The sequence below is a fragment of the Vollenhovia emeryi genome, unplaced genomic scaffold (assembly GCF_000949405.1).
Source record: "Vollenhovia emeryi isolate VEMERY1.0 unplaced genomic scaffold, V.emery_V1.0 DF939246.1, whole genome shotgun sequence".
NCBI classification, from domain to species: Eukaryota; Metazoa; Arthropoda; class Insecta; order Hymenoptera; family Formicidae; genus Vollenhovia; species Vollenhovia emeryi.
In genome coordinates this window covers 182,617-208,650 of record NW_011967120.1, presented here as the reverse complement: position 1 = coordinate 208,650, position 26,034 = coordinate 182,617, and the positions used below count along the sequence as shown (strand labels likewise).

General features: G+C 46.1%; 2 protein-coding genes and 1 long non-coding RNA gene across 7 annotated transcripts in view; 1 reads left to right on the top strand and 2 right to left on the bottom strand.

Moving 5' to 3' along the window:
• The window catches only part of LOC105559990 (nuclear hormone receptor FTZ-F1 beta), a 30,729-nt gene extending 28,366 nt beyond the window's left edge, over positions 1–2,363 (bottom strand). Inside the window, exon 1 of the mRNA XM_012008692.1 lies at positions 1,965–2,363. The gene's annotated coding sequence lies outside the window, so the exon portion shown is untranslated. The remainder of the gene's footprint in view (positions 1–1,964) is intronic.
• Positions 2,364–3,124: 761 nt separating this feature from the next.
• Positions 3,125–5,730, top strand: LOC105559987. The gene is made up of 2 exons (XR_001008787.1): positions 3,125–3,255; positions 5,498–5,730. It is a non-coding gene; the product is annotated as an uncharacterized LOC105559987 (long non-coding RNA).
• The window catches only part of LOC105559989 (GTPase-activating Rap/Ran-GAP domain-like protein 3), a 36,357-nt gene continuing 15,922 nt past the window's right edge, over positions 5,600–26,034 (bottom strand). Inside the window, exons 1-19 of one of the 5 annotated variants that reach the window (XM_012008688.1) lie at positions 22,276–22,587; positions 20,930–21,164; positions 18,146–19,122; positions 16,017–16,083; positions 14,911–14,994; positions 14,658–14,739; positions 13,998–14,116; positions 13,543–13,607; positions 13,414–13,480; positions 13,224–13,326; positions 13,012–13,110; positions 12,278–12,490; positions 11,013–11,284; positions 10,283–10,568; positions 9,458–9,915; positions 8,273–8,609; positions 7,525–7,611; positions 7,156–7,428; positions 5,600–7,008 (exon numbers count right to left, since the gene is read on the bottom strand). In XM_012008688.1, the coding sequence (XP_011864078.1) occupies positions 6,761–7,008; positions 7,156–7,428; positions 7,525–7,611; positions 8,273–8,609; positions 9,458–9,915; positions 10,283–10,568; positions 11,013–11,284; positions 12,278–12,490; positions 13,012–13,110; positions 13,224–13,326; positions 13,414–13,480; positions 13,543–13,607; positions 13,998–14,116; positions 14,658–14,739; positions 14,911–14,994; positions 16,017–16,083; positions 18,146–18,468 (3,183 nt within the window). In that variant the 5' untranslated portion in view covers positions 18,469–19,122; positions 20,930–21,164; positions 22,276–22,587 and the 3' untranslated portion in view covers positions 5,600–6,760. Of the gene's footprint in view, positions 7,009–7,155; positions 7,429–7,524; positions 7,612–8,272; positions 8,610–9,457; positions 9,916–10,282; positions 10,569–11,012; positions 11,285–12,277; positions 12,491–13,011; positions 13,111–13,223; positions 13,327–13,413; positions 13,481–13,542; positions 13,608–13,997; positions 14,117–14,657; positions 14,740–14,910; positions 14,995–16,016; positions 16,084–18,145; positions 19,123–20,048; positions 20,174–20,929; positions 21,165–22,275; positions 22,588–26,034 lie in introns of those variants that run through there. The other 4 variants (XM_012008687.1, XM_012008686.1, XM_012008689.1 and 1 more) reach the window with 4 other exon arrangements.

Here is a 26,034-nt window from a genome sequence, read left to right as displayed (position 1 = left end):
TTGCATGATTTTCCGAATAACTTTTAAGGGGATGCTGGAGTGACTCTGCACTTTTGCACCTTCCTAACCTAAAAACTGTCAGTTCGCGGAAACATTTGTATAATATACAAATTAAATGACTTACGTGTACAGATCGAAAGCAGCTCGCTATTCCGGCCAAATGAAAGAATAATACGGCATCATTGAAACTAAGTTTATAAGTCCAATAAGAAATAATAGTGAGCAACACATACATACAGTACATGTAGTATATGTGTTGCTCACTATTATTTTTTATTAGACTTACAAACATAGTTTCAGTGATATCATATTGTTCTTTAATTTAGCCGGAATAGCAAGCTGCTTTCGATCATCTGTACACGTGCCATTTAATTTGTGTATTACACAAATCTTTCCACGAAACAGACAGTTTTAAGTGCGAAAGGTGCGAAAGTGCAGAATCACTCCAGCATCCCCTTAAGAGAGAAATTTTTTCTCTCTGCGTACCCACAAAATACGCGACATCAGACGGCGCGAACGTGCGAGTGTAAATTACCGAGCGATACGACCGAACCTTCGACCGGGCTAGGACACAAAGGGACAAGCTTGCGTAACTCGTATATTAAAAAGAAGAAACATAGCGAACGTATGGCTGATGGCAGACGACTATCCGTAAGCGCTTAAGACTGACGTAGCCGTAGACTTAAGGTAAGGCGGAGAAAAACGTAAGCCGTAAGGAACACGTGTTCCACGGCTTACGTTTTTCTCCGCCTTACCTTAAGTCTACGGCTACGTCAGTCTTAAGCGCTTACGGATAGTCGTCTGCCATCAGCCTATGAATTGAAGCGAGCAGCTCCGCGAAGCGGTAGCGTCGCGCGTTGAGCGCCACTGGCCCATAGAGTATCGCGCGGTGCGCCTGTAGTAGGGCCACGGCGACGGAGGGCGGGGGAAGGCGGGGATCACGTGGACGTGGAGGGGCGGGGGGAAGGGGGGGCTCAAGGCCGGTCGCGCTGTCATGCCAGAGAGCCTGCGCGCCGAAATATCAACAAGCCTTTTCTCCGCTCGGGGAGCCCTGGGCACACGCTCCGATCGCCGATCCGCTCCGATCGCACGCGCGTGCGCGCCTTTCTCGAAAGGAGCCCCGCGCGTTAGCCTGTGTGAAGAACTACGAAGAAAACTACTTGTAAAATCGTACGGTTTAACGTCCGACGAGTGGGAAGGTGGGGGAGCGTAACGCGGCGAGAAGCGGAGAGGCGGAGAAAGAGAGAGAGAGAGAGAAAGAGCGAGGCAAGAAAAAAAGAAACGGCACACGCGCGCGCGCGCGCGCGTAGAGTTTTGGACAGGTGGCACGAACTACGGTGGTGGCTGACAGCTGATGGCTCGCGAAACCCGCGCCGAGAGGTTACGAAACTGGCCGCCGCGCGAGGGAGGAGGATGGAGGGCGCGCGGCGAAAAACGCGAGAGAGACGCGACTCGGGTTGTACGCTACGTCCCCTCCCCCCCCCCTACCCCGCGCGCACGTGGAAGAGAAAGACGAGAGGTGTCGCGGTGTGTGGGGCTACGCGATTCGCGCGGGGTCTCTCGAAACTTTGGGGAGTCGCGTCCGCGAGTCCGAACGTGAAAAAGGCTGCGAAAAGAGGGCGAGGGAGGAAGGGGGAGGCGGGGGGGGGGGGCAAAGTACGCGAGAGAGAGAGAAAAGGAGAGATAAACGGAGGAGAGGGGAGGGGGGGGGACGAGGCGCGAAAAGGACGCGGCGAGAAAGAGGAAAAGCAGGACGGGAGGGGAGAGGCGGGAGAGGGCGGCCGCGAGGGAGGGGGAAGAGTGGAGCGCGGCGGAGACGCAAGGGGGAGAGTCGAGGGGTCATCGGGAAACATAACCTCCGCACGTCTGTGCGTGTGGAGTCGGAGCACGGCGAACGGGCCCTGGATGTTACGTTACCGTCGCTTTTTTTTTTTTCGGAAACAAACACGGAAAGCGGCTCTTACCTCGTCGCGCGGCGCTCTCTTATTCTCTTTATCCAAGTATCCGTGTGTGTGTGTCTCTCTCTCTCTCTTTATTTCTTTTTCTCCGTCGCTCTGCGCTCGGGATCTCGCCGTGACGGTGACGGTGACGGCGAACGTGTCCGCGTTGCGCGGCGCGACAGCCGCGGCCCGAGGGGAGGGGGGGAAGAAGTTAGTAAGGCACTCCTGACAGTCTTTTTCACGATGACGTTACGCGCGGCACCTATGCTGTCGCGCGAGCCACGGGCGAAGGGCGATCCGCGAGCGAGAGCGTATCACGTCGCACTGGTCGCACTGTGTACCGATCACACTCGCGTGTACGAGACGGAGAGAGAGAAGGAACAAGGTGGCGGAGGAGACGGAGGAGGAGGAGGAGGAGAAGGAGGCGGAGGAGGTAGAGGAGGAGCGAGTAAACGCGGAGAACGAGAGGACGTGACGGAGAAAAGAAGAGCGAGGGAGGAGAGAGACGGCGGAGAGCGGGAGCACCTCGCGCCGCTGCTCCCGGTGGACGCGGCGCTGCTCCGAGCGACGGAGGTGAAACGGACGGACGGACGGACGGACGCGTCGCGCACGCACCTCTGCTCGCGCGTCACAACGGGTTACGGCGGATCGCAACGGGCGACGTAGTCACCAGCTCGCGCGAGGAGCCCACGAGTTTAAGCCACACACAGGCGCGCACACGGTGCCCACCTCCGGACTCTCCGCTCTTACTCTCCGGCTGGTGGCACCTCCGCGCGCCACGAGTTCGCGCTTCGACTGTCTCTCTCTCCTTCCCTCTTCCCTCCCGCCCGCCCCACTCCGCCGCGGTGCCGCTGCCTCGCCGCGCGGACCTTCCGTGTGCGCGCGGGCCCTCTCTCGTACCTGCGTCTCTCTCTTTCTCTCTCTTTCACCTTCTCCCCGTCTCTCACTCTGTCTCACTTCAACTCCCGTCCTTCCCTTCTCTCCCGCGAGGGAGCGAGTGCGTTCTCCCCCGCTGTTCTCTTCTGCTCTCCCGCCCGCTCCCCCCCCCGCTCCCTCTCGCGCTCTCTCTCTTTCTCTCACGGGTGACCGTGCGACGCGAGAAGCCAATGCCGGATAGTACAGTACATCGTCGCGCGATGCCGACACCGCCGACGGCGCGACGGGACGCGTCGACGTCGCCTTTGGCCCGCTCGCCGGCCGACATGGCGGTCGGCCGGTTGCGGCGGTTACGAGCCCGGGGCTCCGTGCGCCTCTGGAATGTCCGGTTACGTATGAATCGGCGCGTTCCGCGTAACCGTGGCCGCGCGTAAAAATGGTAAGTTTTTTTCGCGATAACGCGCCGCGTCGCGCACGCTCCCGCGATAAATTCCGCCGTCGTATCGTAATCGCGGCTCGCGCGCGCGCGCGCACGCGATAAACGATAACGCCGGGATTCCGATGGGAATCGTCACGGCGAGCGAACGCGGCCGCGGAAAGAGAGCGAGAGCCGTACCGGCACTCCGCGCGACGCTCGACATTCGGCGGTTCTCCATTTAAAAAGGCGGCGCGCCTCGCGCTTATGTTCTCCAAGGGACGAATGTCTCCCTCCCGTCCCGTCGAGAACACCAACGTGCGCGCTGCAAAATTAACGATTGCAGATTCCGACCGAGCTCGCGTGGTACCCGGTGATGGAGACGCGCGAATTGCTTCGAAATCGAATCTGAGATTTAAATTCAAATATCTTGAATTATCGACGATTTCGCATCGGCCACGTTGTTTTTTTTTAAATAAACGCAAACGCAATACAGTTTGTTATGTAATAATAGATGATAGAATAGCCATTTTTTAACTAAACAATGCAGTTGAGAAAGTTTACATTTAATTTTTTATATTTAAATCAACACGCGAACCCAGAACAGATCGATTCGAATTTGAGCATGAAAAAGATTCGGTTCGAACCGAGAGGTAAACCGCTGAGAGTATTGTGGTGTACAGATTTGCGGCATTACTAGGCATTTTTTTGGCATTAGGCCTTGCTGGGGCATTATAAAGATAAAATAAGATGTAATAAGATAATAAGATAAAGTAATGCCCATTGGGCATTAATGGGCATTGGTGTACAAGATTTTGGCCCGCGGTTTCCCCCTCGGTAAATTTCAAGAGAAAATTCCGAGGTGTTAACCGTTGAGGGCATTGTGGTGTACAGATTTGCTGCACTACTGCATTACTAGGCATTTTTTGGGCATTAGGCCTTGCTGGGGCATTATAAAGATAAAATAAGATAATAAGATAAAGTAATGCCCATTGGGCATTCGTGTATGTACAAGATTTTGGTTCGCGGTTTCCCCCTCGGTAAATTTCAAGAGAAAATTCCGAGGTGTTAACCGCTGAGGGCATTGTGGTGTACAGATTTGCTGCACTACTGGGCATTACTAGGCATTTTTTGGGCATTAGGTCTTGCTGGGGCATTATAAAGATAAAATAAGATAATAAGACAAAGTAATGCCCATTGGGCATTGGTGTATGTTCAAGATTTTGGTCCGCGGTTTCCCCCTCGGTAAATTTCAAGAGAAAATTCCGAGGTGTTAACCGCTGAGGGCATTGTGGTGTACAGATTTGCTGCACTACTGGGCATTACTACACTGAAAAAAATTTCTGGTTGAATATGGACGAATCAGATAATTCCTTTAGGATTTACCAGAATTCCTTTAGGATTTACCAGAATTTCTGTAGGATTACAGGAATTCTGGTAAATCCTAAAGGAATTATCTGATTCGTCCATATTCAACCAGAAATTTTTTTCAGTGTAGAAATGTTATGGGCATTAGGTATTATAAAGATAAAATAAGACAAAACAAGATAACAAGATATAATAATGCCCACTGGGCATTAATGGGCATTGGTGTACAAGATTTTGGCCAGTGGTTCGAACATGAACGGATTCGATTCGAGCACACAAAAGCCGTCGTTCGCACACCTCTGCCCGCTGGCCAGCAGCGGAAAACGCGTGTCGGACGGACGAAAATCGCGTCGCGGTTCAACGCTCGAATCTGACCGAGGTCGCCGCGCAGCACCGCGCGCTTCCCCGAGCCGCGATCGACTTTTCGATTCGCGCTCGGAATCCGCTCTCGAGTTCCCTTTCGGATCGAACTCGCCGAAATCCTTCGGCGAGGAAAAGGGATTTGACACGCGGTGAGCCGCGCGACGCCGACGCTTCCCGATTTCTCGGCTCTCTCTTTATTTATTTTATTATTTTTTTCGAAAGCACGAAAGAATTCGGTCCGACACGTCGTAGAATATTTCGCGACCATCCGAGGATAAGAGCGACGTATTCGCGTTACTCTCGCGAACGTACTTCTCGGTAAAATCTACGCTATCGTGGACCTTGGCGGCAACGAGATGCGATATACCGTTTACTTCCGCGTAAGCCACTTGTATTATCGTTATCGAACTTCTAGATATAACGACAAATGCGCGATTCTGTGAAATTATTTTAAGAAAGAACGATTCACCCAGCCGACGCATTAGATTGTGCACTTAAAATATATACGTAATACAGTCGAACGAATTTGTTGCAGATCGCGCAGACATCACCCTGCGATTATCTACTGGAGCAACGATCCGAGTCTCGGAGAGAGAAGGCGCGAGGAGCGTGTGTGAAAAAATACCGCCCTGTCGTCTTCGGTGGAAATGCAACGGTAACATATACTTTATTCGTTACTTTGTATTATATACACACGACGCGTAAACATCAACACTCATGTCAGAGAATAATGTTGTATCTCTTATTAAATAAAAATAAACGTCCGGATGCGGCGCTGCCCGACGGTCTTAATCATCGGGGGGGACCGATCGGCCATGCGCGATCGTCCCCGACGCATTCTCCGCGTGTCCGCGTTCCCACATTCCAGGAGACACGTGGTGATTCATCGAGCTGACGCGCATCCGAAAAATGCCCTTTTTTTTCCGTGCGTACTAACTGCGCGCTTAAGTCTGAGATCCACGATCAGGTCGAATCGCATTCTCGGCCGTCGACCGTTAAAGTCGCGCTGGCCTGAAATCCTATTGTTTAAGATCGGTTTCGGAACAATGAGAGAAGCTACGGTACACAACGTCACTTAGAAAAGACCCGAAAGCAAATAGTGCCTAACAATAAAATATCGTCACGTTAACGCGCCACGATGCCTTAATTACGGACGCGAAGTAAAATCGGTTGAGCTTAACAGGAAAGGAGAATCGGTGCCCCGCGAGAGGTATTTTTCTTTTTTTTACTTAATTTTGCTTTGCACCGTAAACTATATCGAAAAAGAGAAACGTTGGAAGAGAAATACGGGAGGATCGCCATGGGGCGCAGTTTATCATCGAAATAGCCGCGACTGTCTCTCTTAAAAAAAAAACTCGGATTCTAACGCAACGTTTTTCTCACGTGTATTATATGAAAGTTAGAACAGACACAGAGAGTGCCACGTGTGCCGCAACAGGGCGTTTGTTTTTTCAAATCGTTGTTGCAGAAAAATTAAGGAGCGCGGAGGGAAATGGTAATTAGGTCACGGGCACCTCCGTAATTAAGACAACAAACGCGTCCTCGTCGAAACCTATCCAAACGATAAACTTGTACCCGCGGTCGCACTTACATTCGAGGTACACATGCAGCGCGACGCACGCTAATAGCATAACAATGACAAAGATTTCCAGGTGTCCTCTCGCACGAGGACGAGAGATCAGGTACGTGCAGTCGGTTTCTCTTTTTTTTTTTTGGTTTTTTTGTTTTTACGTGATCGATCCTGCTGAGACCACAATTAAATGCAATCGATTGGGCGAGCGCCAACAACTACGGCATTCTATTTTTTACATGGCGACGGCAAATTCGTGGTTGGTGTGGGTGTAGGACTGCTGCTGCAGGACCTGCTCAGCGCACGTTGAGGTTCAACGCTCAGGAAGGTCCTGTCGGAGGTCGGTGGCGCGGAGACGATTTCCGGCTCCGCCGGACTCGGGCACCTCCTCTGGCTGCAGTTGGACGCCGTGCTCCTCGACAGCGTCTGCAGCGGAATCCGGTAGATCCTTATCGGCTTCCAGTCTCCTTGGCTGTCTGCGAAAGGAAAATTGCCCCCCCGAGATCCGGGGAGGGTCGTCCTCAATACGTTTGTCCGGCATTCGGAGATAGCGATCGGACAATCGCTATCTCCGACGTGCCGGGGCTTTGTTGACGGAGGCAAACGAATCGGGGACCACGTACTTTGAACGCTCGATCGAGAGGAGGACGAAGATTGCGCGGTCGGCGGTGGACTGCAGGGCATTTCCTCCTTGTCGAGGGGCTTCGAGTCCAGTCGGATGCGCTCGCATTTACCTGGGAAGAATTCCGGCGCCGTGGTGGCGAAGAAGACGTCCCGCTTCGAGGTGATCAAGTTGAGACTGGGCATGGCGATCGTGTGGACCAGGTTGCCGTTTATTATCAATCGAATCTCCATCGTGTCGTTAGTGAAGGCGATCACGTATGGGAAGGCACAGGCTGTCACAGACAAATGCAATTTGTTAAGAGAAACGTCGACGCGCCGTTTAAATGTAATTTTTTTTTACAAGAGATTTTCATAACGTTGTCTCTCACCTACGGCGGTCGGCATCGAATTCCAATTAAAGTCGAATTCGGTTGGCGCAGCGTTCTCTTCTAACATCTTTTGAAAGTGGCACGTATCTGAAGGAAGTATAATTCAATATCGATGGGCGTTTATACATTATAGATTGCCGTGTTACTCTTAAACTGAAACATCAGAGAAGATAACTCGTACTGCGATCGCCAAAACGGTCCAAATGAATTACACTTTTTCGTAAAATTTACAACGACGCACATTTTCTGCGACTTTTATTGCAATGTATTGAATCAAAAAGTTAATTTTCCCTCTTCATCCCTTTTTTCCAAGGTATACATATAGTATGAACAATTAAGGGGAAAAAAAGACAGAATGATAAGAGATTGAAAGTCTGCATGATTATCCGTGCGTTTAATTATCTTGTTCAATCTTAATTTTCCACATAATTAGTGCGCGTTAATTGCACGGAAAATTAAAATTAAACAAGATAACACATAAGCAACCGCGTAGACTTTCAATCCCCTATCACTGTGTCTTAATTGTTTAAGTATCGAGATTACATTTTAATTTACACACACAGAGTCTACTTAAATACTAGAAACACTAGAAATAGATATACGTTGATCGATAATTCTATTTTCTAACATTCTAAAGATAGCCGTGTTCTCTGAAACCTCCTGTGTGCTATAGTTGTTGCATAAACGAGTTATCGCCTCCGAGCTATTGGTGTCTCCGGATTAAGAGTTAAAATGGAACGCGACCTACTATTGTAACAAAGTAACAGTTCCGGCTCCTCGTCCTCGCGGAGATCCAACGCCGCCACCACGTGCGGCTTAGGCGTCGCCTCCATGTGGATTATCCGCGAGCTACCTGAAGCGGAGATCAACTCGAAGTGATGACGGGCGCCGCAGCACAGTGTCCACTCATTCGCCGGATCGACGCTCTCGATCATCGTTACCAACGAGGGCGTCTCGCTCGCGGTAAACTCCTTCAGCAGCAAAAAGCCGTCGATGGTGTCGGTGTCGGCTGACGAGCACCAGATGGTCCAGGCTGCGTTGTGCTTCCACTGGAGGACCGTGAGCCGGCGGCCCACGACCACGCACTGTTTCGCACCACAACCACGCGTTAATCTTGTCTCGGAATACAAACTTAAGATAATAACAGGACTCGAAAGAGAAAGAGGAAACGTTTAAGGGTGATATTCATAGTCGAAGATCATCTTTAGATACCACGTAGCCAATTAAATGTTCTATACAGCATCTTAAGAGAAACTTAAGGGGATCCTTCAGTCGTCTGTTTTACCAACACAGCCAAACATAGTTTTTGCGCTTCTAATTCATTACATTAGCTTTTATTGAGAAAATAGCACAAAATAATACCAGGATAAGTGTAAATAAAAATGATATTGGTATTTGAAATATTATAAAGTGATAGTTTTGATTTTCCTTCGTTTTTTTTATATGAAGATGACTGATCCTGGTTTTGTCTTTATGCGTACTTTAATCGTGTGGGAGAATTTTGCAATTTTATAAAGCCAATTTCAAATTTAGAACTACGAGTATGAAAATGTTCTGCTATGCGGTCCGCAACGTATCCTGGTATTATTTTGTGCATAAAAGCTAATCAAAAGAATTACAAGCGCAAAAACTATATTTGACTGTGTCGGTAAAAAAGATGGCTTAAGGATCCCCTTAAAATTAAAATATTCCTTTCTCCATAATAAATATGAGTGGCACTATAGCTATCCTATTTTATGATACATTGAAGCTAGGATCCGGAAATTTGTTCTGTAGGTGTGAAGTAAAATTTTCGCGATAAATTTACAAATTTATCCTCTGGCTGAAGGATCCTCTTAAGACAGTATTAAATATAAGATCTGACTATGAATACCGGCCCAAGTATCTTAAATGACATTGTCGAATTGTTCAATCAACTTATACTTTGTTATACCATGCGCAAGTGCGAGCCTCCGGGTCTCGTGATGCTGTACAAGTTACATCCCCGTGTACGCCGCAGCTTCCTCTCCTTGATATGCGCCCGGCTCCGAACGGCTGGGGCGCGAACGCGCATTCGCGCTCGCGAGCGCGTCACCGGCTGAAACTTGGCGGTGGCACGCGTGAAATTGTCGCACTCGTCGGCGTCGTCCTCGTCGCAATCGTCGTCCTCGTCCTCGGCGTCTTCGTCGTCGTCGTCCTCCTCCCTCCCCCGGTCGTCGTTCTCGCGATCGTTGAACAGCTCGGCGCACCTCGCGGACGCATCGCTCTCGAACTCTCGCAGCCGGAAAACGTAGACGCTACTCTCCTTGCCCTTGTCGCCGGCGCGGAACAGGAGTATACCGTGTTGCTCGACCACGTCCAGCTGCTTGATCTGCACCGACTCGTCGAAGAGCATTCTGTGCGAAACCCCGTCTGGAAAGAGAATCGCCGCGACGAGCATATTGATGAAGGAACGAAATTTATTTTTCATTCGAAATTTAACATTTATTGAGGCCTGTGATGAGAACTTGGTCCAAGTGCTAGCATCGTGGACACATGCCTTTAGAATCTATTTGCAAATGTTTAATATTTAACAGCTCCTGTTTGTCGATTCGACAATTTGCCATTTGATCCTTCGATAAATCGCTAGCTGTCGCTTTCAGTACAACCTGCATTCTATTTCGTCGTTATTTGATACGCGACTGAAATCTTCGGTTGAAACCTCGATCGCGAAAAAGTTGTGCCTCGTCGGATCTTCCGGGCGATCAGGTTCCGAGATAATGTACGTTTCGTGGGTTACCTTCGATGAGAAACATCCCGTACTCCGAGGCGAGGATCAGTCTGTTCTCCAGCCAGACGTCACCGCAGACGACCTCGTAGGGAAAGTCAGGGTAGATGCACCTCGGTTCCCATGGCCTGGGCTTCAGAGGGCCGACGGTGGCGAGAGAGGTGGGCGCGAGGCCACGCATGATAGCTTCCAGTTTCAAGGCTTGTCCGACTTGCACCATCTCGACGGCGCGCGTCTCCTCTCGCCGTCGACCCGGTGCCTCCACGACATCCGAGAGTGCTCGGCGATTTAGCATGCTCTGTTACGAAATCACATTGAGTTGACTTTCTTTAAGGGGTTACAACACTCTAGAGCACCCCGAAATAGCCAATTTTCGGAGATTTCTTTTCAGGAATATAATAAACGTAAATAAAAAATTTGTTTTATACTTCAATGTATAGATAATAAGTAGGAATAAGCAGGTTTTCATTTACGTTTATTATATTCCTGAAAACAATCACCGAAAACTGGCTTTTTTGTGGACTCTAGGGTGTTGTAACCCCCTTAAAGCACATTCTTTTCGCTGACTATTTAGCTAGATTATTTAAATATTGCATTGATATATTAATAGTTGCATGATTTCCAAAATATTGATATTATAACTAAAATTATTGCATCATTATATTTTATTACAATTACTGTGAGCAAAAATTAAGTGGTAAGCGGGAGTAAGTGGCAGCCTTCATAAATTTAAGTAGCGTACGTTGCTCTTGCTGTCTTGCGAATGCTCCTGGTACATGTCTCGCAATAGGGCATCGAGGGTTCTTTCCCTCTTCCTGGAGAATGTCGGGGTGTCAAATGTAGCTTTCTCGCCGTTGATCAACTTAACAAGGAGAAATTCTCTGAGATTATACGGGTCCTCGAAAACCGGCGGGCAGGGTAGACTCGGTCCGAAGAGAGGTACGTTCTCGTCGCAATAAATAGCGACCCGCCAACCCTTGCCGTCCGCCTCGGTAGTCACCACGGCGAACACGTCTAAGTAATAAAAGATGGATTGATACTCGGCTAATGATCTTCTCTTTTATCTTCTGTAACTTCATAATGCGGTTAGATAATTTTTGGTAAATGTGCCACCGCAACGAAAACTCTAGATTTCTTCGTAGCAATCAACAAAATTGTTATAAAAATGCAATTTTATGAAATAAGGGCGCAAAAAGTTTTGAAAGACGTAGAAGTTATAGTAATCTTAACTTGTTGGGTGCACAAAAAATTTTAATTAAAACTTAAAAATAGAACCCGTAAAATTACAATCTGTGTGGGAAGTCAGAAACCCATGTGGAATCACACTCGTCAATGTTTTATGAAAAGCTATGGTAATTTTTTTACAAAAGTTATAATTTATTGCATCCGGTTCCACGTAGGTTTATAACTTTGTACGAGTTATAATTCTACTGCATTTTAAGCGTTAATTAGAAATAGATTTGGGTTATATCTCTCGGGGTGCAGGGAGACGGGTGGAGCCCCTCCTCCGCCCACGCGTAAAAGTAGTCGTAAATCTTTCAAAAATCTTCTGCCCCTTTCTCTTCGAACTTCCATAAAATTGCATTTTTATATTCACTTTTGTTATCAAAAACTACCTTTTATACAACTACATTAGCGGTTTATTTATTCTATAAGAAACGCACTTTTGCTTGTTTTTCCAATGAATTCGCGAGTAAAAATTAGCGAGAGATGGTGAACGTCACGGAAAGAATAATTTTAATAGCAATTTCTCAAACTGCATTTGCATCATAATTGAAGATATACATAACGGAAGTAGGGCAAATGCGTATTATAACGTGTTAAAGTTTAAAAGAACGCGAACAAAATCTGTAGGCGTGAAAAAGGAAAACAGGAAGACGTAAGAAGATTGAGAATCACTGTGTTGCACGGTATTTTAGCTCGTATGCTCTTTATGTAAACAACAATAGGCGAGGTTCAGTTTAATATATTGTTCATGACCTTATCGTGATATTTCTCTTAACTCACGGGTAAATTGGCTTCTTATGCAGTTAGGATTGAAAGTATCCACGGCCGTCGGATCGTCCGTATAGATGATGTTAACAATATCATTGCCGATGTGTCTCTTTCTCTCGAGCTGCTGCGGGTTGTCCTTCGAGTACGGTAGCATGGTACTAACGTGATACATAACTTCGTGACCTGCATAAACTGTGTAATAACTTTCCTTGCCCGTCATATCCCCTGAAAAACGATAGGACGTGCTAGTAGAATTGTGGAAGTAAGGAAAAGATTTCCTCTGGGTTATCGCCAGTTTATTCGCATCGTGAATGCAGAGCTGAAAATCAATACTGCAAAACTATAAAAATCCGAGGCACAGTCTTATTTAATCGGCACTGCGTTTATCGCCCTTTAAATACATGTGTACCATGACAATTGCATCTACGAAAAATATGGCAATGACAAGTAATGAAACGGTTCGTTAGTTGGGAGAGGTGGAGAAAGGGAGGCAGGGAATTTTCGAATTCTGCCAGTGCAACAGTCTGTTGAGACCAGCGACGATTGCAGGCCTCTTCTGGGTAGGCGATCGTGTAATTTTCCGCGTGAAAAATTTCACGCGAACTCAATCATTTCAACCAATGAAATTATTATATTCGCGTGGAACTTTTCATTTTTCATGTTTCCACTCTAGGGGAAAACATGATCGCTACCCTGATTGCAGATCCTCGAGTTTGCACTGCCAATATCCATGTCATCAAGCGTACCTTTCACATCCAAGCCGCCTCTATATTTGTCCCAACCTTTGAGCCGTATCCTCTCACCCAGGATCTCCAGGAAGCTCTCGAAGCCCGGGCTACCTCTTTCTACGAGCAATGAGAAACGTTCCTCAGGGATCGATCGCGCTATCTATTATCACGTAATTTCCCACCCCACCAGATTTGTCTTTTGTTCCCGCCGACACTTCTGGCGGGCTTACCGTTAGACAACATCTCGTCGTCGGTGATCTGACCCTGCCTCGCGTAGATCACTCCAAACTTGAAGTTCACCGAGCCTTCTTGTTCCTCCAGCAGTAACAGATCCTGCGAAGCATCATTGAATTAATCCGTACCCTCCTTTATGACGCTCATCCTCGAGCGTGAAATAGTACGAGACCCTTGTGAACCTACCTTTTGCAGCTCGGGTGTGAAAACCTCTCGCGGCACTTTGTCGAGTTTTTCGAGACTGAAGAAGTTGCTGAAACGTCAATAATAAATCACCACGTGTTCCTCTCGACTTGCGGGTACTGAGATAGTTACCTGAGAATTTGTCTGATAGTCATTGTTTTGTTCGCCGAATACGGCAGCGATATTTTCTGCGCGCCCTGCGTAAAAATATTTTACAATTTACCACAATTCGATTCGCATTTACGGCTAATAATAATTTTATTGTTCGAGATAAAAGCGAGTTGAGTTACGCAAAATCTAATATCTTCCTATGTCGCGCACAAAGTAAACTGGATATTACAAAAATATATACGGATATTGATTTAACATAAGCAAATTGTAGCAGTAAATATTTCATCTATAAAAGAAATGGAAGCTTAACGAAAGGGGGGGGGGGGAGGTTCTCCCAAGTCCTGATATTGGGGCGAGAGGAAAGATAAGAAAATGAAGAAGAAACGAGGAATAATGGAAAAGTTGGGAGTATAAATAATTTCATAATTTTTTTTCTTCTGGGATCTACCCTACTAAATAATACATTGTCTACTCACGGTACGCCTCCATAGAATAACTCGGTAGTGCGGCACGCATTGATCACCGACTTCGCTCGTGACTACCGAGAGAAAGAGAGGATTTCTCTCCTGATCAGAAGCGATATAATTTTGATGCACTGCGCATAAATAAAAGTAATCAATCCTTTTTATTTCTTGAATGTATTATAAATCGTCTATCATAAGTAAGTCTTTTTTTTCGGTTCTCGCGTCTATGAGCTATCGCAAAAAATGCAAGGTATAGTATTCTATGCATAAATTTTCATTAAACGCAACAATGATTAACTCGGTCGAGTGAATAAAGAACGTGAATCGATTTACATAAATGAGACGCTCATGAAATTTTCCATCATATTTCCGTAATATTACACGTGAAAAGAGGAGGATTTAAAAAATTAGGGTGCCCACAAGTAACGGGCAGAGATATCCTAAGCGAAATAACGTTATCAATACGGTTATAATTATTGTAATCGCAATATTATGTTGCAGGTTCAAACCCTGGCCGAGGTGATATTTTTTCGCAATAAATTTAGAATAAAGTATTTAGACACTAACACCCTGTCGCGGCTCTTAGTCCTTTATTCCTTTGAATTTGTGTATAACACATTTGAGTCATACTAATTTTCTTAATTTGTTATGTTACAGATCTGCTCAACTTACGTTTGCCCAAGAAGTACTTGAAATACCAACGCGTTTGGTATTCCGGATTTTCTAATATCGGTGTACTCGGCGAGCCGAACATCTGTTGGTGCAAAAATCGTTCATCGTTACAAACATAATCCGTGGCAGAAAGTGGGATACGATGGAAGATGAAACGAGGTAAGAACGAGCGTAATTACGCGAAACGGGACGAATCTCGAGTGTTAGAAGAAAAAAAAGTTGATCGTTTGATCATTAAGCAACGCTCCCTCACCTCTTCTTTCTCCCCGGGGGAGTCTCCGTTCTCCACTCGAAATCTCCTGCCATTGTCGGCGCCGTCCTGCTCGATCTGCGGCAGCTAGAAAGACATTTTCGAGCATCGCGATTAGCAAATACATGGCGCGTCAACGTGCTCCAGTTTCGGATTTGCGATTCGTAATTCCGAGGCCTCGAAACGCGCGCGACCGCGAGTGGAAATGCTAAACCCAAAGACCGGATCCGGGTCTTAAAATCTGTTCGCGTAGCTTTCACAAATAATCTATGATTTCAAATCGAGAACTCGATTTCATTTCCACGGGACTGAACATAATTAAGTTCTATAGAAAAATATTTACTCTTTCTCTCTCTCTTTTTCGTTTGCGAGTCATTCCGTAAAAAAATTTAGGAGCTTTCCGTCTCTGATTGAAAGTATCGACGCCGTTAAGGAATTGAAGGACCAAAAGAACGAAATGTACATTTCTAAAGGAACAGGAAAGTTGGAAAATTACGTATTAAATTCAAGGCCTTAAGAGGGAGAAGAAAATTCTACGAAATAATTTATTATTAATATAAAATAACGTACTTTTCCCTCGTGGGTCTGTTAAAAATTTACATTATACTTTTGATTGAAATTCTATTTGATAGGTTTCTTAATGATTTAAGGAATTTTTCTACTTTCTGGTAAAAACTACGTCGCGTCTGAGCACACTGTAACATCGTACATTAACGCGCACCGAGCGCAGGCCGAGTGTAACTTCGGCGAACTATGCGATAAGCAAATCAATAGATAAACAGAAAGATAGAGGGAAACAATATAATCAGCTTACCGGACGTGTCGCGGATTATCACGGAGCGCTTGTTCGTTTTATCGCAGTGATTAGCGTTTACCTTGCACAAGTGCTGCGCACACGGCTAAGACCCTTGTAACAAGTAGAGCGAGGCTCTTACCTACGTGTATACGTGTCTACTTTTCATTATTTCGAGGCGTTTTGCAAACACGTTTGATTCACTACGCGGGGGTCTTCTTTTTACGAAATAATTCGAACTCACTCAGAAACGAATGACCTCGCGTGAACGTTTTTACAGCTCCTTATGCGTATTTACTTTTCATTATTTCCTTACCATTTCGACGCTGCCGTAGCATCGTCTTGACAGGACGCCTCGCCTCGTTGTCGTATCTGTGGTGGATCTGAAACACAGTTTTCCACGTATAGATGTTATCCGAGCCTGCCGTCGAGGATATAATTTTATCTCGGACATTTTTTTTTCCACAAGGCGCTTAATAAAGTTCACCCGTCCGCACTTGCCGGAGGCGTTCTGCAAACACGTTTGATTCTCTACGCGGGGTCTTTTTGTTTGCGAAATGATTCGCACTTATTCAGAAACAAATGACCGCGCGTAAACGCGTTTTTACAGCTCCTTTTTACTACGTGTGCACGCATTCTTATGGAATCGTTCACACCAGGAAAGGCACGCCTCGTCCGCCGCGGTGAACGGCATTCTCGGCCGACACATACGTTTTTTTTTTCTATCAGTCTCACCGCGCCCTTCCGCGGTGCTTTCAACGCGAAGTTTGACATTTGAAAGCAAAATTACGTGCCGAATTTAAAGAAAAACTACGGAAATGTCGCTCGAATTATCTACTTCACTCCGAAATCGATTTCTGGACTCGGAGAATGACCCAGAATTACCTCACCTTCAATTTTAATTACAGTCACGAAGTCTTTCACCAATCTGGACTCCATTTTTCTTTGATTAAAATTATTGTTTGTGACATAGACGCATCTTTACACTAGACAGCTGTTCCATTCTTCAAATTTTTAGAGTGTAAACACCGCCATGAGGTAAAATATTCATTCTATCGGTACAAATATTAATAACAGGGTGAATATTTCACTCCAAAGACTTTGGAGAGCAAATACATCGTTTTTTGCAAGTTGAGTTTCTTAAGAAAATCTTTCGAGACAGAAAGCTTCCTTGTTCACTCGAAGTCGAGTGGTTTTTTTCAGAACTTTAATTCGCAATTTAGTCAATAGCTGAAGTTCAACACCGATGGACCACTCAAGAATGACTTCACCTTCAATTTTAAAGACAGTCATGAATTCTTTCACCAATCTGGACTCCATTTTTCTTCGATTAAAATTATTGTTTGTGACATAGACGCATCCTTATACTAGACAGCTGTTCCATTCTAAAATTTTTAGAGTGTAAACACCGCCATGAGGTAAAATATTCATTCTATCGGTACAAATATTAATAACAGGTTGAATATTTCACTCCAAAGCCTTTGGAGAGCAAATAAATCGTTTTTTTTTTTGCAAGTTGAGTTTCTTAAGAAAATCTTTCGAGACAGAAAGCCGCCTTGTTCACTCGAAGTCGAGTGATTTTTTTCAGAACTTTAATTCGCAATTTAGTTAATAAACTGAATAACGAGATTAATAACTGAAGTTCAACATCGATGGGTCTCTCGGGAGGCTGCAACGAGAGAATGGCGTCTTTCTAAAAGTTTTACTAAGAAGAATTTATTACAATGGGCAAATAATCTATCATTAAAACTGAGGGCGAGGGTCGTGCAGGACCGCGTTCCTCCTTCGAGGCGGAAGATTAAACGGCAAGATGCTATCGGCACGATAATTATCATTGATTCACTAAATGTGTCGCGATCAAATACAATCATCCCCCGGCGAGCGAATCGCGTCTACCTCGCAGTGTGAACGTAATATACGACGGCACCCTTCGTTCGCCGACTCAATCCCTCTCGCGCTTCTCATTTTTCACGACATGAATATCTAGGTTAACGAGAAGCTACGTCGAGGTCGAATTGGCCGGGTAATCGGGAGAGGCCGTTACATGAAAGACACAAAGAGGAACAGTTACTGCTCGAAATTCGGGATTCGCACAGCGTTGCCCGTTAGATCGTTACTTCAGCGACAAGGTTTTATTGGTTTCTGAATGAAGCAAATGGAGAAAGGTCGAGCAACAAGTAGCGCGAATTGCTCCTGTTTCCTTTTTTAATAAAAGGCAATAAAAAAAAAGTCAGCGAGTAAATTGATACGAGTTCGCGCGGCAAACAAGAAGATAAGTCGAACAGCGAGTGAGTAACGAGTCGCTCGCTCGTTCCCTTCAAAGAAGGGGCTAATGGGTAGGTAATTGAGAGAAAAGTACGGCAGTTAACTCGTTACTCGCCTCGCAGTTTTGGCTTCGCGTGAACATTCGTTAGAGCGAAGAACACGCGTTACATGGCAACGTACACGTGACTGGCGCGTCGATGCACCTGCCTGATTCGCGCGGACGGCAGGATCGCCGCCACGCACACCGATCTCGATCTGTTCCTGCGTATCATCTCCTGGACGCTCGAACTGGGTCGCGGCGATTCCTCCTCGCTGTCGCTGATCGCGGCCGAGCTGGCGACCTCGCCGCTCTCGCGTTTCACTTTGCGAGACTTGCTCTTCTCCGCGGAGCCCGCGCTCGTCGAGGATGACGAGGCTGCCGAGGCCGCGGCCGGGTGCGTTGATGACGCGGTTGACGAGATACCCCGCAGTCGCGAAACGAGTTTAATATCCAGGCACAGCATTTTCGCCGGCTTTCCTTTTTTTTTTCAAAAGCTGTAGCGACGTCTCCACGTATTATGTACAATTTAACAGTATGACTATGCACAACTACGCGCTTTTCTTATCACGTACAAGCCTGCGCCACTAGGAGACCGGCCTGGCACGTTCCCCTTTTGGTAGCGTCGTCATCATCATCATAATGTCGTTGAACAGCCGGCGATGACGACGACCCGCATCGCCGTACGCTACTTGTGCAAGCCAAATTGCGACGGAATTGCCACACGTCGCAACGCGGTGAGGCTCGGTCGCAGCTACCAGGTGTCGTGAGATTATTTGACGAATCTCGGCAGCGTGAGGCTCGTCGCTTATGCGCCTGATGCTTTATATCTCGCAGCGTACACGAGGAATATCAATTACAGAGAATGCCTCCTGCGCTGCGTGGTAATTTGAATTCTCTCTCTCTCTCTCTCTTTCTCGACGACCCGGTCGATCGCTGAAGTCGGTGCTGGGCGATTTCGAAGATGAGATTCGTCGATGCACGCGGAAGAAATTGCGTGCGGTCTAACGTGTCTTGTGCGTGTACGCCACTCCCGTGATCCTTTGAATGCTATACGAGATAACGTAACACTCGCGCTTAATGTCTTACGACACACGTCGTAACGTGCGGGTAGTTGCACCTGTGAAAATAATTACGTGTCACCGCAGATAATTGTATGTACACCGCGATATCGAAGTCGGTTAGATGTGACGGAGCAAGTGACAAAGTATGTTTTCCAAAGTATAGTGGCTCTTTCTAAAGTAAAAGTTCGGAAAAACTGTACTCTTCAAGTTCCACGCGAGATAGACAGGCCGCGTCAAAATAGATATTTCTTAACCATTCCGTTCCCCGTTATTCTTCACACTCCGACGAGCGAAAGCATTTTATTTACTTTGCCAAAGTCTCTGGATCAAACTTTATCTGTACTTTCTTTAATTATGGTAGAACAATTTGAGTCAGTTTCTCCACTTGGTGCAATATTAATCTGATGCTTATACGCGAGAGAATAAGCTTATCAACCCGGCTTTATGCTCCTTTCATTAACTCCCTGTCTGCTAATTTTCTCATATCGAAAGATAATCTTTTCCGTACAAAAGCGCTAATGAAAGTGTAACGTAGTGTACGAATACATTTTCATCGTTCGAGGAATGAAGAACCTCCCTCCCCCGTGTAAGTGAATTCAGCCAAGAGCGAAACGCGTGGAGCGGTCCCGCATTAGGGATATTGATTCTCAAGATAACGGCATTCTCGCGGCTTATTCCGGACTTGAAAATACTTTATTGCAGACAGCACGATACACGCGCGACCTTCGCTCGAGGTCTTTACCGCGAATGCAGAAGACGAATCTAACAACTCCGAAATATAACTGTAATTCTGCTTGAAGGATCGGATTCGAAATAACGCAGTTACGAAGAAAGATCGAGCGAGACCGGCGATCTGTTGAGGAACTCGAGCTAGTGTTCGAGCGAGACAGTGCGATACAATAAAAAAGAAAAAGAAAAAGTTCAGTCGCGATATGTAACATTCGTGAAGTAACGTTAGACTGTTTATCGCGATGAATATTACCACACGCCTCGGTGGTCGAACTGGTGAGACCCCCGGGGGTGGGTCCAGGTTCAAAGGCCCAGGGTGCCCTGGCTGCACCCTCGGAAAAGATTTCTGTTACCGGGACAAAAAATATTCTTCACGCATTTATATTTCTCACGATCTCATTTAGTATAAAAATAAGACAATATCAGAATAAAATCAATAATTCTTATTTTCCTCTATCGAATTAAAAGGTTGACTTACTATATTGAGACAAGAGTAACTTATATGGAAATTTTTATCAGATTACCAGTATTGATATAAATAAAATGTCAAATTTTAATCGACCTCAGCTGGCCACAATTTGGCCGCAGCAAAAGTAATTTATATCTGGTAATTTATTCCTGATATTATTTTGTGCATCAAAGCTGATAAAAAGAATTACAAGCGCAAAAACTATATTTGACTGTGTCGGTAAAAAAGATGGCTTAAGGATCCCCTTAAGATTAAAATATTCCTTTCTCTATAATAAATATGAGTGGCGCTATATCGATCCTATTTTATGATACATTGAAGTGTAATAGCATTGGATCCGGAAATGTTTTCTGTGGGTGTGAGGTAAATTTTTCGCGATAAATTTAAACATTAAAATCACTTGGACACTAAAAGTCTTAGTATCTTTTAAACCTTTGCGATCTCACGTCAGAGCCTTATGAATTTTATTGTCTAAAAAGAAAAAGAGATTTGCACTGAAGACGATGTAAGAGAATGCCGCGTTTACGCCAGGAATAGCACAAACGGCTAGATCTGATAAATGAATAACTGAATTGAGTTCACGGATAAACGACTCTACGCGCGCGCGGTCGTTCATCTCGCAGTTACTTTATCGGACGAAGACATCGATACCGCTGGAAGCCAACCTTTTACCTTGCGTATCCGACATTCGGATGATACCGGAAGCCGCCGTGACGCGCCGAAGAATGACGCCGGCACGCATTCACGCAGGTCTCGTGGTCTACTTTCGACAAAGCAGCCTCGCTCTCCCTCTATCAATCTTTTCCGGCCGCGCCGTCGAAGGGCCGTTCGCGCGGACGTTTAGAATGATGGGCATTTCACGTTTGTATCCCGAATGACTCACCGGTATCGGTGATAACGCTGGAAAAATGGCCGTCGGTGCTATACATTTTTCCCCTCCCTTCGATCTCGCGATCTTGCAATCGAGAAACCCGGGCCGCAGGACAGCGGATGTCGTCGGACGGATACGGCGATTCGATAACCGAGCGTGTGAAGCGTACTGTTGTATACATATATAGACATGTGGAAGTTACGCTGACACGAGTCCTCGTAACTGCATTCCGTAAATTCTACGGGCGGGTGTCAGGTCGCGGAATATTCGCCGTGGGAAATGTCGACGGTGTCCAATGCGCTTTTTCCGCTCTTACATCGAATCGCAAATGTTTTACGGGAAATCCATCGGGCGGGCGAAGATGGTCCCGGGACGTGCCGTTACCGCGCGCGGAAAAATCGGGTATTTAAATCCACTCCGTAAATCAGAGATCGGCAGGATTCGTTTGTTCACGGAATCACGATTTGCCGGCTGAAAGATCTCTTATCCTACGTAAATAGCGGAGACATAGAGAGAGAGAAAGAGAGTGAGTGAGTGATATTGAGCTCCCGATGCTCTCGGCTTCGGTTCCACGTGAGAGATTTTACGAAATCCCTGTCGCCATACTGGATTTACACGGCATGAGAATAAGATACGTTCGTGCCCTCGCGTTCTCTCGAGCGAGATCGGCTGCTTTTCGCCCCGGGATCCAGGAAGGATCAAGCAAAGCGTTTCGCGATTCTCAAAACGGGTCGGAAGTTTCTGAAGAAACAACTTCGTTATTCAGCCCCGGCCTTTCCCGGCACGAACTTTCTACGAACTTGGCTTTCCTGCGTTCTAAACTGGGAGGTAAAAACTTCACTTCGTAAAACACTTATCTTAATTACAGCTTAACCTCCCTTGGAATAATATACCGCGCTGCGCGACATTAAGCTATGATTAACGTCACTCGATCATTTCTTCAATGAATTACTTTCAATATATCTCCGTTTTCCTTAAAAAAAATATTGTATTTCTCCCGAGCTAAGCCAACCGAATAAAGATTGCGGAGTGTCATACAATAAATCTTGATAAGAGATTTATCCGCCAAGCGAAGATCGGACCCTAGCGATACTTCACTCTACGAGCGTCGATGTCGCCGATAGATGATATATCTCTTACTTTTTTACTCCGCAGTTTCCGCCGAGAGGCGTTACCAATATTTCAAACAGTGCAGCGAGCACCGATTAAATACCGCGCGTTTCAATCGTTAAAAATCATGCAACTCCGATCGCGAGGCTGAAGCCAGATCGTGCCTCGGAAGAAAATTGCCGGACAATGTTGTTACGAGTAGTTAATTCCGCTGCGATACACAATTGTAACATGCTGTATCTATTGAAAACTCAGAACGCGAGCCTATGGACTGTCACGTGCGATCTTCGTTCTCCAAGTCAAGTCTCCGCGGCACTGAAAGTGTTACGGGCTGCTTTGGTCGACCCGGGCGCGAGGATCACCACTTGCGGAACTCGACGGCACTGAACGCACTCCCTCGCGTCTTGGGTCCGCAACCCCTACTGTCCGCCGCCGCCGCCACCGCCGCCGCAGCCGCCGCCGTCACCACCACCCCCGCCGTCGCGTCCCGCCGGCGAATCTTCACAATCCGGCGCGTAGCGCAGCAGCCCCCGCGAGACAGTGGCAAGTTGCTCGCGGTGACATGGCGACTCGACGACTGGCGCCGCGTCGACGAGTTCGTCGGTCCCCACGTCCACCTCCGGTTTCTTCCTCCCCCTGTCTCCTTCTATTTGTCGTCTTCCACCGCTTCCTCCTCCTCTCCGCTGCCATCCCTCCCCCTGGTCCACCTCCTCCTCCTCCTCCTCCTCCTCCTCCTCCGCCTCACCTTCATTTATCTATTTGTCCTTCCGTGTACGTACGCGTACCGCGGGGTCCGAGTGCCCTATCGCGGTACCGCGTGACGTGTCCCTCCGCCGCCGTCGCTCGTGCCCGGCGTATCGATGCGCGACCCTTTCGCCCGCGATTCGGCGGGGACGCGGCGTCGGTACGGTGACCCGTATTCTCATGCCGGCAACGAGGGCGACGCGGCGCTCCTTCAATCTCCGTCGTTGGCCCGGCGACGCACCCCCTCCCGCGCCCTCCTTTGAATTTTGGCACCCAAACGCCGTCCGAGCAGGGGTGGGATCAGGGCGCGACTGTGCGTATCGGGCCGGCGAATTAGCGCAGCCCGAACGTTAATCAGATTCTCTCGCCATCGCCATCGGCGACGTCCTCGTGAAATGCAAATAGCTGGAGAATTAACCCGGATTTCTTTTTTTTACGCGAGATAACGCGATAAATTCTACGCGGCTACGGAGGGGAATGTTTGACATTTGTTGCCAAACCGGAAAAAAGTGTACGTTTTTTTGCTAAGCTCGAAGTAATTGTACAAAAATTTTATGGCAGATCCGACAGAACTGTTTAACGTAGCGAATTAAACGGCATTGTTAAAGTTAGCTTCAAAGGCTTGTATAAATAAGGGAGAGCTTATTTCTCTCGGTTTAATTGAAATGAATATTACTTTGGACAGAATTTTAATTTGAAATGTTTCACGCTAAATAGTACAAAATTGTGTGCGTATATTATAATTGCGGTATATTCCATTATATTCTCATTTGAAAAGGTAATGACCGTAAACTTTGATCGAATCCTCCTTTCTCTTTCGTTTTATGTTGAAAATACATTTTGAAGTTTTGTCGTGCCAAAAAGAGACGCATCCTTACGAATCCTTAGAGACATATCCTACAAATTCTTCAATTACAACCTAATTTTTCTACCGATAATGCCTAGAATGGATTCTTCCAATTTCTTCCGCTCGCAAACATATAAATAATGTTATACAGTTCATCCCGATTTAGATCTGTTCTTTAATACTACAAGAACCCAGGCACGTTACAGTGGATGAAAAAAGAACTCGTACAAGTAATTTTTAAGTACTCACGTCAACCTCTTCGACAGGCGTGTGATATTATTTAAATACCGTTTAATTTATTCATCGCCGCATCGCTGAGAATGGCTCAATGCAGAACCGAAACATAAAACTAGTTAGAATTCTCCAACGTCGCCAGCGGTAATTAACAACGTCGGTGTTTTCTTGACCATACCTGGCATCTTTAATAATACAATCTAGGCGGGCGTCTCACCAATTCGACCACCACTTTTGTGAACTGCGCGCCGATAAGGGTTGTCGGCCGTACGCGGAACTGTCGAATGCGCGATTTTTAAGTTTTCTCTACCCCCTCCCCTCTTTCCCAATTGCGTGGGGAAACACCGTGTTTGGGGTCAATGGTGAAGAATCAACTAATCAGAATTTATATATAAAATTTGTAGTCTGTTAGGCAGGTACTATACGAAGTTACTCCATGCAAAAATAGTCGCACTCTGAAAGCTTCTTGTTATTCGTTCGCCAAAAAGAATTCTTTTTCAATTCCCGAATCGTGAGACGAAAAACTCTCACCGCCCACTTCTGTTTAGAAAAGCATTCTGAAGAACTCGAAAAGAAAATTCGCTTTTACGTCGTCAATTCCGACGTCGCAATTTTCTACCGGAAGAGGAATTCTTTGTATTCGGGAAAACTTAAATTTACCTCCGTCACGAGTCAAAATGTACCACCTCTGTGGAATCCTTCTGTACTGCCGGAAAGGAATTCTTTTGAGTTCATTTTGAATAGAGATCACGCTAATTCGTAAGGAATTTTTTAAAGTGGGTCCTTTTCGAGTTCCTAATTATCTGTGCTATTTTAGGAGGATGTTCTTGAGTTAACTAATCGTTCATTAAGAGGCTAAGGGAACTGTTCTGTAAACGTTAACATCGTCACGTGCTTTTCGCAGATATAATATACCACAGGAAAGCTGCGCAAAGCAGCGTGACGTTACTCTCTGAAAGTCAATCAGTGGATTATCAGTGCGATTTTCAGTGGTATACATAAAACTGCAAATCAGTGACTATTCACTGCTTTCAGTGATAATCCGCTGGTCGATTTTTAGAGAGTAATCGTTAACGTTTACAGAATAAGCCTCTAAGGTCCGACTTTTAATTTTAATTGTTAACCAGAGGTTAGTCGATTCTCTGTCTCTTCTTCGATAATAATATAAAAGAGGACGAAGAGTCGATTAATCTCTAGTCAACAGTTGACCAGACAATAAAAAACTGGGCCTCAGTGCTATACTTACAACTGTTTTCAGCGATAATGCGCTGATTGACCTTTAGAGAGTAGATTATACGATTTATACGTCAAGTATTATTAGGCCCTACTGAATAAATCAACTCTATTTACTTATAACTGCAAATCAGTAAATATTCATTGTTTTCAGTGATAATGCAACGATTGACTTTATAGAGTATATTATATTTATAAACTAATTGTACGTATTATTAGGTCCGCGCTGAGACGGTCGATTGTTTGTACGTTCACCGCGAATTTAAGCGAGGTTATCTCAGCGGGCGTGTACGTGATGAAAATAATATTGTAAGTGTGTCAAATTATTTTGTTCTCTTCCATCTCGTGTACTACAGTCGAAAATAATATCATGTATAATAAAATTATAATACCGCAATAATTTCTCCTCGCGATTGCTACAATTTGTCGTGACTTTTATCGGTATTTGCTGCTTTATGGAGAAGAGCAAATTGGGTTGCGCGTAACGTATGGCAGGACGCCAAATGTTCTCTCCGCTACGCACACCCTCCGTTGCGTATTATCCACGCATGCGTGTGGGTGGGAAGAGATATCTTCGTATTCGCAAGATTGACTCGGAAATTCTCGCGTACATATTACGAGTAAATTTCCTCGATCAGTCACCAAATAAGGAATAAACGTGACAGACGCTCCGACGTCTGCTTTTTTTTCTCACAACACGGTTTAAGGGGATGCTGGAGTGATTCTGCACT